The 13,663-nt window shown below is 44.2% G+C and overlaps 1 protein-coding gene across 3 annotated transcripts; it reads left to right on the forward strand.

Annotated features, from left to right (window-relative positions):
• Positions 1–1,809: 1,809 nt before the first annotated feature.
• LOC309399021 (acyl-CoA dehydrogenase family member 11-like) lies at positions 1,810–12,930 on the forward strand. Of its 3 annotated transcripts, none has more exons than XM_081966461.1 (14): positions 1,810–2,034; positions 2,920–3,152; positions 4,287–4,386; positions 5,696–5,813; positions 6,507–6,649; positions 6,772–6,918; positions 7,812–7,906; positions 8,486–8,585; positions 9,102–9,242; positions 9,835–9,927; positions 10,319–10,426; positions 11,172–11,343; positions 12,150–12,216; positions 12,524–12,930. In XM_081966461.1, the coding sequence occupies exons 1-14, from the start codon at positions 1,825–1,827 to the stop codon at positions 12,672–12,674; spliced, it is 1,878 nt and encodes a 625-aa protein (XP_081822587.1). In that variant the 5' UTR covers positions 1,810–1,824; the 3' UTR covers positions 12,675–12,930. The 3 variants fall into 3 exon arrangements, with proteins under 3 accessions (XP_081822587.1, XP_081822588.1, XP_081822589.1); XM_081966462.1 differs by having other exon boundaries at positions 12,527–12,930; XM_081966463.1 differs by having other exon boundaries at positions 12,548–12,922.
• The last annotated feature ends 733 nt before the right edge of the window (positions 12,931–13,663 follow it).

Genomic DNA, 13,663 nt, shown 5'->3' on the forward strand with positions numbered 1-13,663 from the left:
CTCTTTGAATTCACTGCTGCTTCGCTGCAGTTAACAAGCATCCTTCTAACATTTTGTGTGTGTGTGTGTGTGTGTGTGTGTGTGTATCTCCCTTTGCTGTGGTTTTCCCCTCTTCCAGTTAATCTAATCTAACCTCCTCCGGCACCATCCCACCTTTTCCCCCGAACGTGTCCTCAACTCTGTTGCTTTACAACTTCAAGACTGTGGACTTCAATTCCCAGAATTCCCCAGCCGGCATGCATGAAAATGGGTGGACTTCAATTCCCAGAATTCCCCAACTCCCAGAATTCCCAAACTGGCATGCTTGAAAATAGGTGGAATTCAATTCCCAGAATTCCCCAGCCAGCATGTTTCAAAATGGGTGGACTTCAACTCCCAGAATTCCCCAACTCCAGAATTCCCCAAATGGCATGCTTGAAAATGGGTGCAATTCAATTCCCAGAATTCCCCAGCCAGCATGTTTCAAAATGGGTTGATTTCAACTCCCAGAATTCCTCAGCCGGCATGCTTGAAAATGGGTGGACTTCAATTCCCAGAATTCCCAACAACTCTCAGAATTCCCAAACTGGCATGCTTGAAAATGGGTGGAATTCAACTCCCAGAATTCCTCAGCCAGCATGCTTGAAAATGGGTGGACTTCAATTCCCAGAATTCCCCAACAACTCCCAGAATTCTCCAGCCGGCATGTTTTAAAATGGGTGGATTTCTACTCCCAGAATTCCCCAACAACTCCAAGAATTCCCCAACTGGCATGTTTCAAAATGGGCGGATTTCAAATCCCAGAATTTCCCCAGCTGGCATGCTTCAACATTGGTGAACTTCAATTCCCAGAATTCCCCAACAACTCCCAGAATTCCCCAGCCGGCATGCTTTAAGATGTACAGGCTTTTCAACTGCTTTTCAACTTCAGCAACTTCCAAGACCCTTGGACCTTTCCCCAGCCAGCATCCCTTATGGGTTTTATTTCCCAGGATTCCCCAACCAGCAGGGTGGATGTCAACTTCCTGATTTCAGGCTGAGAAAGGCTAATCTAGGGATCCAAAGTCGTTTGTGAGCTGTTTTCATTCAGGCTGGACTGGAGCCTCTGTCTCCCACCCGCCCTATATTCCATTTTAGTAATTTGCTGTTGTTAGTTGCAAAGTCGTGTCCGACCCATCGCGACCCCCATGGACAACGTTCCTCCAGGCCTTGCTGTCCTCTACCATCCTCTGGAGTCCATTGAAGCTCATGCCTGCTGCTTCGGTGACTCCATCCAGTCACCTCCTTCTCTGCCGTCCCCTTCTTCTTTTGCCCTCCATACTCCCAGCATGAGGCTCTTCTCCAGGGAGTCCTTCCTCCTCATTTAGTAATAACTTTGCTCATTTCTCTGCTTTTGCAGACCGCTTTCTTGATGATCTTTTCCTGGACTTCCCTGGGGAACATTTGGCCTGTAGATCCATTTTTCCTTTGAACTTTTGGAAGATGGGAAGCACATCAGCTCTTTTCCAGTCCTCTGGTTGCTTGAAAGGCTTCGTTCAATGATTCTCAAATCACCTCTGGCTCTTTCGTTGCCACATCCAGATCGGCTTATCTCTTGCTTGGTTATCTTCCCAGCTATTAATGCGAGGCTGATAGGTCTGCAATTTGCTGGATCCTTTCCGCCTCCCCCCCCCCTTTTTTTTTTGAAGATGGAGGGGTGAATTGCAACGAAGAGCCCCGAGGGCTGCCTACCAACCGCTTGGCGTCCCCGCTCCCCACCCCCACTTCTTGGACCAGCTCAGAGCCGCTCTCGCAATGCCCGTGAGGAGGATGGAAGAGGTGGCACGCCTTTCTTGAACCGTGGGAATGTTCCCCCCGGGCGCCTCGCGCGGGCGAACAAAAGCTTCGTCCCGACTGCCCCGGTCGCTACATCCCCGACGGGAGCCTTTGCGGGAAGCGGGAGGCTGCGGAGCGCTCCAGGAGCCCTCTGCAAAGATGGAGGCGCCTCGGATGGGGAACCCCTACCTGGAAGACCCCTTGCTCCAGGGTTACCTGAGAGCCCATCTGCCTGCCCAGGTGGGTGAGCGCCAGGCGGGGGCGGACGCAGGGCTGGCTCGGCGGTTCTCCGCCCCTGGCCCCCTCCCCACCGGCTCCTGCCCAGGTCCCTTGGCCGGATAGGGACCGGAGGGTGCGGGAACCGTCGCGCTAAATGAGGTTTAAGAGCACAGAACGTGTTCGGGAGAGGTTCCCAGTTGTTCTTTCCTGATGGGAAGTAGACCAAATGAGATAAATAATTCTCTGGATTTTGGTCTTCCTGTGACATGCCAATCAGAACTTGGGAGAACTCCTCAATTTCTGTTCATGGACATGTTTCAGATTCAGAACCAGAGATAGCTGTCAGGAGAAGGAACTTTGTTTAAGACGTGCCTTTTCAACGCTGTATTTTCATCATTTCACCCCACAAAAAAAGATGATACAAATGAAGTGAAAGTGTTAGATACTTGCCCTAACTACAGTGGTTTCCACCAAGGTCCTCTATTCCAGTGGGAACAGAGGTTTAATCTCATTGGTTGAAGGGTCTGACAGCTCCCTATAAAAGGGCTTGTTGTACTTAATAAAGAGCGGTTGTTACAGTTAAGCCTGCGTGTGCCTATCCATTGCCCAATCTAACAGAAAGAATATAGAATAATAGGGTCTTAAGGATATGTGCAGAAACTTCAAGCTAGTTTCCGGCTCACATATATTCTGAGTGGTTTTTTTTTAGGAAAGACACTGAGATGTAACCAGGTTATACCAACCACAAACTTAGCTTGAGGTTTGAAGACGAACATCAGCTTCAGCATCAGTTAAACCACTGGCCAAATAAGAAAGAAATCAGCAGCTCCTCAACTTAGCTCCTTTCAAAACTACCTTCTGTCCCACCACCTCTTCACGTTCCATATTTATGCATTGACCTTGTAGGTGTTTGCCGAGGTGAATATTGACCTGGAACGGTTCGGAGCTCGTGTGAGAGATGAAATTGACTTCTTGGGCCGTGAGTGTGAGCTGAACCCACCAAGATTATTGCATTTTGATGCCTGGGGACAACGTGTGGACCAGGTGATCACCTGCCCAGCCTGGAAGAGGCTGAAGGACATCTCTGCTGAGGAGAGCCTTGTGGCTGAAGGTTATAAAAGGAGATATTCCTGTTGGAGGTACTGCTGTGGTTTATGGGAGGCATGCAAAGCCATGTGAACCTGCTTGGCTGTCTCTTGCATATTCTTGGCTCCTAGCATGGCTTAATGTTTGGTAGGATTCTTTTTTGTAGTAATAATTAATGAAATTAAATTAAGATGCTGCCCAACTCCCAGTAAATTTCTGAAGGAGATGGGCAGTTTAGAAATAGAAACATACATACATACATACATACATACATACATACATACATACATACATACATACATACTCTAGTCATATTAAACAGCAAAGTCTACTTTATATTGCTTAGTCATTGAGTGCTTTGCACCCAAGGATTGTTTTTACTATAGTCTTCCTTTTTTTAACAAAATAATGACTCATATTAAAGTTTTAAGATACACAGATTAAAAAGCTAGTGCACATTAAGAAAAATATTAAAAAGTAAAATGATATAATAAAAAAGATATCCGAAGACTTGACTTCCCCCTATCTCGCGAGTACGAACAATTTCAATAACTTATCATAATTCCCAAGGGCATTGTTTGCAAATACCCTTGAATTCTTCCAAAGTTAGAATATTTTGCTCCATTCTGTATTAGTGGGTCACTTCTCTTTCAATTATAATCTTTAGTTTGTTTTGGTTCTATGTCCAACCTTCAAGAGTCCTTTTAACATGTTTTTTTTTTAATCCACAATATTTTTCCCACAGGAAGGTTTATTATATTTAATTTCAAAATCTTCCTCTTTTTACAGAATTCTAAATCATCCATAAGATGAATTAATATAATTATTTATACGCAGAGCTATCCCCTTTCCCCCACACTGCTGCCACCGGTCTGCAGAGCCAGAAAAGTTAAGGATTGCTGCTCTAAGCCTTCTGGAGAGCACTGTCAAACATTCTCACTGCATGGAGCTGCTGTCTGCAGCAGATGTGGTGATCCCCAGTCCTCTCTTGCTCTGGAGAGGAATTCTGAAAAGCTGGTTCCTATATCAGCTCCTCATTTCATTGCACTTTTGGACTCTCCAGTAACCAATTTCTTTACCATTGCTTCCTCGGAAGTCCCTTTCTCAGTAGTGTTTTAATTCTGGGAGTGACAGGATATTTTGTGGAAGCATGCCAAATATAGCTTCATATATTTCTCTTTTCATAGCCGTATTCATCAGGCTGCCAAGCTGTATCTTTTTATAAATTCTTCTGCTTGCTACACATCCCCTCTAGCCATGACTGACGGAGCAGCAAAAGTAATTGAGGTAAGCCTTTAATATTCAACAAGTGGGACTCACTGAACTAAGCAACTCTTCTTATTATTTAAAACCTCCAGGTGTTCTTACTAGTGTGTGTAAAATACTACTCTATTGTATCCTCTTAAAGAATAGATTGTCAAATTTATTGGAAAGTCACATCCATTTTGCACCTGTTGAATAGTCATAGCTCTTTCCATCTACACCATCAAAAAATTCCCTGAAGGATGATTGGATTCTGCCCCCACCCCCAGCAACACTCCCAGGATCTGGCTCCAATTCCAGATCATTTTACTTTGTAAGCCATCCAGAATAATCAAGACTGACTTGGGTGGCCATGTATATAATCTTGACTAAATAAACTTAAATAATATAGTATGACCTGTCACTCCCAGAACCTGCACAACGATACTGGACCTGTGTTCCAAAATCCACAGTTGATGATGAACTTAAAAATTGGTTCCCAAAATAATCTTGACAGGGAAGAGGTGAACACTTGGCTGCCGAGATCATGGGGGAGTAGAAGAGCTGGTTGGACCACAGCATCCTATTTGTTGTTACTGTGGGTGGGGTCGGCAGAAGTGTGCACACCCCGATTTGCTGAGAGAGACATACTACGTGCGGAAGTCAAAGGCCAGGCCAGTCTGAGCCCCAGTTGACTTTCTGCAGATACAAGGCGAGACAAGGTTTAGGCAGCGAATGGGTGAAGCAGCCAGAACTGAAGGCAGAAGAATAATAGTCAAGCCAGCCTATAAGGGGTCCCTTCCAGGCATCAGGAAGTCTTTACTCCAATTCATCTGGCATTCATTAATCCTGAAGAGCCACCCAGGAGAGCAACCCAAGGCACCCTGCCTTAGAAGGAAGCATTGGGGCACCCTTGTGTCTGTTAATTGGAAACCCCTGGCTGGGTGGCTACCTGGGTTAATCCAGCTCAAAATGTTGTTTGCTTGCGGGAATTGATTCTGGCCTGGTTCCTCTCTGCCGTGTTCGTATAGTACAAAGGCCTTGGTGATTGTCCTCCTCTGAACTTGCCTTAGGCCATGACCCTTCAGAGCTGTGGGTGTAGTATCTCTGGAGAAGCTCCCTTGCCCCTTTGCTGCTCAGCGACTTTAGCCATGACTCTGCTGTGCCAGGGATCCTGACTATCCAGCTGCAAATAGGCCCCCCGGTTATGATGGTGACCATCATGTACTTTTAGTCCTCTTGCTTGTGCCAACCCATCTCGTATAGGAATTGAAGGCAGGCTGACAGATATTTCATCTCTGCACCCATCTACATACAGTATCCGCCTTTTGTCTCTTGCTTGCAACTCCAACAGTCTGTAGGTATCCCAAAACCCTTGGAAGAAGCCTATGCTCATTTGACATCAGGTGACCCCAAGACATTCTGGATCTCTGGCCAATGGATGACTGAACGCAAAGGCGGCTCGGATGTTGGTAAGGGGGTGCAACATGGGAGACCCAATCCTTTCTAAAATAATAGAGTTTAGTAAACAAGAGCATATTCGGGTAGGCTGACTTATTCAACAGTCTGCATTCAGAGAAGTTACATTCCTATGTTAGGCTTGTTTTCCAGACAAGTTTTGTGGGTTGTTTTTTTTTTTTTTGCTATGCTTTGAATTTTGTGCTTGCTTTATGCATGCTATTCTATAAAAGGGGAATGGGATGTCCATAAACTACAACTTGCACAATGGCTATACAAAATATTATCTTCTAGATTATTTGTTAATGTTCTCTTCTTCTGCAATCACAGATGGCAGATAAAATCAGATACCTTGTTCACAGAGAAATTACCCTAATACCCCTGATGAAACTGGAAACCTTCCAACATGTCTTTAGAGGAATTGCGCTGCCAGCTTATCCAACTATTAATAATTTTTAAAAGGCATTTGGGTGTTTTAAGGTTTGGTATCTGATCGGGCTGTAACAAAAGATTTGTTTGAGCAGGCACTACCTCTTGAAGTCCAACCTACCTCACAGCTTTGTGCTGGGGAAATAGGAAGAGGGGGTTGGGAAGGTCCCCATTAACTCATGAATGAAAAGCAGAATCAAAATCTAACTAATCAATCAGTGGTCATTGGACATCTTTTAGAGGAAATTTGTGGCCCAAGAATACGTTTTTTTCCCCAGGAGGTGGAACAGAAACTGTTGCAAAGGAACTTCCAGATGGATCCTACAGCCTGCACGGTTTCAAATGGTTCACATCAGCGGCTGATTCAGACATGACGTTGACCCTGGCAAGGATCGTGGGCCCTGATGGGCAGATAAAACAGGTCAGATTCCCAGGCCGACCCAAGGAATAGGAAACAGCAGCTTGCAAGTAATTGTGCGGTCAGTAATGTCCGAATTCCAGCTCGGTTTGTTTGGTCTGACACTAGCATCTTTTGTGTGGCAGGGCTCCAGGGGCCTCTCCCTCTTCTACCTGAAAACGTATGAGGATGGGAAGCTGAACGGCATAAAGATACAGAGGCTGAAAGACAAGATGGGCACGAGGTCGTTGCCAACTGCAGAGCTGTTGCTGGATGGAGCTCGAGCACATCTGGTAGGAGCCCCGGAGGAAAGCATTTTCCTCCATTCAGTACATTGAGAGGAGCACAGAGATTGCAGTTGGGCAGGGAGGGCTGCTAGTTTTTAAAGGAGAGAATCAGCAAGATGGAGGGGATGACTTAGACCAGTGTTTTTCAGGCTTGGCCACTTTGGAATATGTAGACTTCATTTCCCAGAATTCCCCAGCTAGCGTACGGATTTATACCAGCAGGTGGGAAAGCTACGGAGGGGAAGATCCTCACTTCTAGTGTCTAGTGCAGTTTGCTTCAAATGATTTGAGCAGGAAAAAAAAAGTACGAGACTTCTGAACAATTGTTCAAAAAGCTTTAGACCCCCCCCGAGGATGGTACGATAGGCCTCTTCGGAGCATTCAATAACAAACATGGTTTTAGCATCCTATGTTGCTCCTCCGCTTGAATTGTGTTACTCAGCTTTATGGTCCTTCTGATCTGCAGACTTTGTACATTTTTAGAATTAGTTATTTAAATTGAAATGTTGGTTTGTGTTAGATACTTGCCCTAACTACAGTGGTTTTCACCAAGGTCCTCTGTTCCGGCAGGAACAGAGGTTTAATCCTATTGGCCGAAGGGTCTGACAGCTCCCTATAAAAGGGCTGCTGTCAGACTCAACCTTCGCTGGATTGTTCTCACTTGTTGTACTTAATAAAGAGCGGTTGTTACCGTTCAGCCTGCGTGTGCCTATCCATTACCCAATCTAACAGTTTGTAGGTCCGGCTTTTCTAGCTTTGCTTCAAGCCAAGTGCTCTTTTCTTTCTCAAATCCTGAAAACGGTATTTAAGAGTTGTGTTTTTTGTAAATGTACCAATGTTGCCCGTTTAATTGCATTTTAGTTTTCGAATAATTTGAAGCTGTAATTCATTGCTTTCAGATCACTGCAGAAGGCCAAGGGATACATTACATTGTCCACATGATGAACATCGCTAGGATTTATAATGCGCTGTCTGCAGCAGCAAGTATGAAAAGGTGATTTTCAAGGCTGAGTACTAGAAGCAAGTAGGAAACACTATATCTGGGCAAAATTAAAAGCAATTCAGCTGTACTGTTATCGCAAGGATAATTTCGCAAATTTAAATCGGGGTGAACAATTGGAAAATGTAGTTTGGCATGTCCTAAATTTTCAAACTGCTAGAGATATGGTGACATCACCTGTTGGGCAACTTCCTGCTGACCGTAGAGGATTACTCAGGTGTATTAAGCGTTTCAACATCTTCACGCACCTATCTGCAAACTTTGTTTTAAGCCCCCCCCAAAAAATGCCAAGGAAAATACCCATTTTGTTCTCCAATATTGGCAGCATGTTCCTGAGCGGAGAGATTGTTCCTTTAGTCTGTATAAAGAGAAATGGAAATAATTTTGCTACCTAGAGGTTGGAGTGGTAGAGGAAGAAGTTCCTAGCATTTTTATTATATCAATATTATATCCCTCAAGTATATAATATTATATACTGATTCCCTGACATTTTGCTTTAATTAAAGAATGAAATTAATTTCTAGGAAATAGCAGAAAGTTAATCCCTGTGCCTGGCTTTGCTCCCATCCATAGAATTGTCGACCTGGCACGGGATTACGCCACCAAAAGGGAAGCCTTTGGAAAACCCCTCAAAGATCACCCTTTGCATATGCAAACTCTGGCACGAATGGAGGTGAGCACACGCCCTCTTGGGTCAGGGGCACTTGGGAAAAAGTCCAGCATGTTCTCCTAATATTGTTTGGAATCAAATGCCAGGTTACGGAAAGTAGCATACAACTGGAGAACTTTAACAACAGAACAAAGCATGTAAGAGTCAGAAAGTTTAACCTACTAGGGAAGGAGAGGCAGTGGCTGTAGTGGGGAGGGCACAAGGCTGGGAAATGGGGATTCTAGTCCGACCTGAAGTCCAAGGCCAGCGGGGGTGACCTTGGACACTAGGAAGCAGCAGCAGCAGTCACAGGTAAATCACTTCCAAAAACCTTTCCAAGAGAACTGCAGGGATTTGTCCAGGAACTTGCCCCACACAGGGAAACTGCCATTGCCGCTTGCAAACCGTGGTTTGTAGTTTGCCATGTGATTATTGCTCCGGGTAGTTGTAGAGGGAGGAAGCAGGAGGAGGAAGGGAGGACGTTGCCAGTCTCAAAATGTGCCAGTCTTGCTCAGACAAACTGCCTTCCCACTTCTGCAGGTGCAAAGCCAAGCAGCGTTCCTCCTGGTGATGGAGCTGGCGAGACTGCTTGGCTTGGAAGAAACGAAGATGGCGACGGAGCAGGAGAAGCACATGCTGAGGCTGCTCACCCCTCTCGCTAAACTTTATACGGCAAAGCAGGTCACGCTCAGTTTGATGCCATGGACTAAGCGGTGCCCACGACGGGCAAAGAGGGCACCTATTCAGGGCAGATATTAATAGGGGATGAGGGGAAGGAAACATCTGCGCAGGCTGTTATATTCTTGACCGGGCTGTTTGGCCATTGAGTCTACGGCAGGGATGTCAAACTCCCGGCCCATGGGCTGGATGTGTCATGTGCTGGCCATGCACACACCCGTTTTAGCAAAGGGGGAAAGAGTCTCGATACGTCATGTTACGCCGCTGTGACGACGCGAGTTTGACATCCCTGGTCTAAGGGATCAGATCAGCCCTTCTTTCCCTAACGACGTTGATTCAAAGGCATCCGTTTTTTTTCACACACTCATGAAGGTAAGACGCCTTTGAATGAAATGGAGTTGTCAGAAGAGGAGCTACTCTGGTTCCTGGTTATTTGGTTTGGCTGAAGGCCATAAGCAAACAGGCCCCCGAATCCCCCAGTAAATGTGGCTTAGCAAAAGATCAAAATAAACAAAAACAAAAATATTCAAACACTTAAGTATCTGGAACCTGGCATATTTGTCAGATGTGTACAAGAAGTCAGTTTGTATTTCAGGCTATCGCCGTGGTCTCCGAAGGCCTGGAGTGTTTCGGAGGACAAGGCTTCATGGAAGACACAGGACTGCCTGTTATTCTTCGGGACAGCCAGGTAAAGAAGCACTGGGCTTTTTTTTTTTTTTTTACTCCTTCTCTACTTTCTTGCATCCTGCTGCTATTTTAGGGAGAAAAAGCAGGGAAGAGAAATCTGCACCTTAGTCCCTTTGTTCTACTTTTTCTTCCTGGCATAAAATGTTATCACAATGTTTCTGAGATCACAAAGGGGGAAAAGTAATTCAGGGCCTCTGAATACTCAGAAAGTTCTTATTTAAGGAAATAAAATGTCCTTCAAGCTGATCAGGGGCATTCTGTAACGCTTGGACAAGTTCTAAATATTTGGAAACAAACACACTTACAAAGGAAAGTGTGTAAAGGTACATTTGTAGAGTCACGAATGACAGCAGTTGTTCTGCCTTTCAGCTCTGTCTCTCTTTCGCCGCCAGGTGCTATCCATCTGGGAGGGAACCACCAACATCCTGTCCTTGGATGTTCTGCGCTGCATTCTCAAGAGCCAAGGAAAAGTGCTGGATGTCTTTTTCTGCACTGCCCAGGTAGGTACCAATGCCTGAGTTTGTCACACCACATTTATAGGTATTGGTACCTGAGATGTGCCTGATAGGAGCAACAGGCTCAGTCGGCCTCGTGTAAAACCGAGACGGTCTTTATTGATGTTGATGTGCTGCTATTGCCCCTTCAGAAGTCACTTTGCTGTAGTTGGCAGTTGATTCATCTTGTTCATAGTTAACAGAAATTGTTCCATGATAGAAATTGGTCTTTTAAGTAGCACAGTCCAAATTTGCTACACTACTTATTTTGCCTACATTCGGGGTGAAAAACGTAAGCTTCATCTGCCAAAATAGAAACCAATCCAGGGATCTTAAATCTAAAGCACAGGCAGACCTAGAGACCTCTAAAAATGGCAATTCCATAACAACATTTAAGGTGTCAGAAGAAAAATGTTGACATCTGATTGAGGAGGCGTTGTATTAAGTAAATTTTAGCTAAATGCAAACGATTTAAGATCGGTTCTACTAGTCCCATCCACAATTTGGGGTACGTAACCCTCCAAAGACCAGCCCAGTCCTTAGCCTGAACAAAGCTGTGACACTCTTCCCCACGGGTGCTTAGGTCATCAGTTCATTTTGAGGTGCCACTAAACCTATCCTTATTTTGTTTGGTGGGAATAGAGTATTCTGCCTTCAAAGAAGTAGCAGCTGAGTAACCTCTTTTGCTTGCCAGAAGTACTGTGAGTTATTATGTGTGTTTCTCCTGTGACTTGGGGGTGATCCCTTGCAGGCCAAGTTGGAGGCAGCTACCCGGCACTCCGAACTGCAGGCTTCTGTGCAAATAATTCAGAATAATCTGCAAAAACTCAAGCAGTTTCTTCGAAGAATGGACTCAAAGGGAGAAGCTGGCTGGCAGCTTGCAGCGAGAGACTTTGCCTATACTCTGGCATGGATCTATGAAGGTAGTGAAAGAATTGCCTCAAAATCTTTTGCTTCCTTACCACAAAATCATCTCAGATTGTTGAATGTTGTTCAGAAAGACTTGGAATGATAATCCTCTAAAACAAGCCAGTATTCGGAGTTGGTATGCAATGCTTTAAAAAGGACAAAGATTCTCCAGTACAAAAAGCTCTTGTTATAAGGTGGAAAAGATAGTAAACCAAAATTGATTCCACGCCCCAGAAAAACTAGCCCGTGATATGTGCAGCACTGAAGCTGGCAATGGTGTGTGCTAATGTTAGAAATCTAAAAACGCCAAAGATAACAGTGCAAGACTGAATTGATCAAGGGGGCAGGAAAACCCAGAGATTTTGAGCTGGGATTAAATTTAAACTCAGTAAAATTAGTCTTCTCTTCCTTAAATGGGATTTGAAGCAGTGGAACCTGGGGGTTGTAAGTCAAGAGCTCAGCCAAGCCTCTTATTTGTCGCCTTTAGCTGTTGCATCACCTTCCTAGGCATCCTGACATTACACCGTCCTAGGGATGCTTCTGATTATTTAACAGGCTCAGGATTCTTTCCTACTTCCATAGCTCATGCTGTGAACTGTTCTCCCAAATCCAAGCTTCACAGTTTTCTTTAGGGGAAAGTGGTTCCTGAAATGCCTCTAATGGGGATTAATCGGAAGACTTTCAAAGGAGCTTGCAAATTATTCCCTACACTGGAGAATTCCCCATGAGGTCAAGTGCAGAGCCGATTCAGGTTACAGGACAGATCTCATTAGGAAGATGAATCGGAAAGGTCCATAGACTATGTCTTTCATTCCCACAGGAGTACTTCTACTGGAGCATGCCGCCAGGGCTGGCGCATCAGCCACAAACATCTACGCTGCTCAGAGGTATCCATTACATCTAATTCCAAAGCAAAGACTGAGAAACCCAAAAGATTGCACACATTAACTAGAGAAACGCACATCCTCACCTGCATGAGCAGGGGCAAACATGTGCACAGGCCATTTAATTGAGTGGCAGGGTTGGTGCACACTGGCCTCAAGGCAGATGCTGTCAAAGCTTTCTGCTATAATTGAATGTTGATTGTCACAGACCTGCCTTGGTAGCCAAGAGGTGCCATCACCTTTCAATCATAGCAATAGGAAGCAACATTGAGACAGACTGAGTCTGAAACTGGTCTTAATTTGAAGGTAGAAGGCTTTCTTCTCTCTTCTGCAGGTGGTGTCAGGAGGATGTCTGCCTTGTGGACAGAGAAGAGAAGGCGGGTTCTTACAATCCTAAAGCAGCTTCCCTGGATAAATCTTTGGTTTATGATGGGTATTCCTCTCGGAGAGGAAAACTGTAGCAATTAACAGCTGATCACTAAAAAATGAATAGGAATAGAAAATTATTTAACAGTAAAGATAATACCTCTGCCTTTCCACAACCCTCGGGTAATGCTCTATATTCAAAGTGCTTGGTATTATGGCATTCAATTCTCATTTTTATCATTTGAACACCTGTAGTGATCTCTGGCAACTTTTATTCCCTCAATTAAAAGTGATTCTAAATAGACTACTTCCAGCTATATAAATGGGTGTGAAATTATTATTTTTTTCATAACTTGTCCAATAATGTCATGATGGACATATCACTGTAGCTATCTGACACCTGTGATAAATGTCTTGAAATATTGAATATGGATGTTAAAAACTTTTTTCTTTCTCTCTTAGATTATAAATGTGCTTTCGTGACTCAGAACAATGCGGATTTCCTTTTTCTTTCTGTAATTCTTCCATTCTGATTTCTTTTTTAAAAAGAGTTAAACAAGAATTACACAGAACCTTTTCTAAAGTTTATTTATGCACGATAGATTTATTTTTTAAAAGAATTTCTATGCCTCTGCATACTTTGAATAAAGGAGTGTCTGGCTTGCTATAATTATTTTCTTCATAATTAACAAAACATATTATCTCTGGTTCCCCCTGTTTTACCTCTTTCCACAACTCTCAACTTTGCACTTGTGTATTATGAAATTGATTCAACATATCTTGGGCTAAACAACTAAACCCAAATAAATGAAGACAGATGGATTATTGTTGTACAGATTAAAATAGCTAAAATAGTATTTCCTCTCGTAAGGAGTTGTGTACTGACTGGGCTGCCTGCTTTTCTCTGTCTTTGGAGCATCAAAGCTCTTTTCATTTTATTTGAGAGGCAAAAAGTGGTCCAATTGGTAAAATTCTGCTTTATCGCTTTTTCTCTCACTCTGCCATCCCCTCTTCTTTGCAGCTCAAAATAACATTTCTTCCTGGAGGGAGTTGGGTACCAACTGGGAATGCAGCTTTTCTCTCT

This window comes from Natrix helvetica (assembly GCF_964273705.1).
Source record: "Natrix helvetica genome assembly, chromosome: 14".
Taxonomy (NCBI): Eukaryota; Metazoa; Chordata; class Lepidosauria; order Squamata; family Natricidae; genus Natrix; species Natrix helvetica.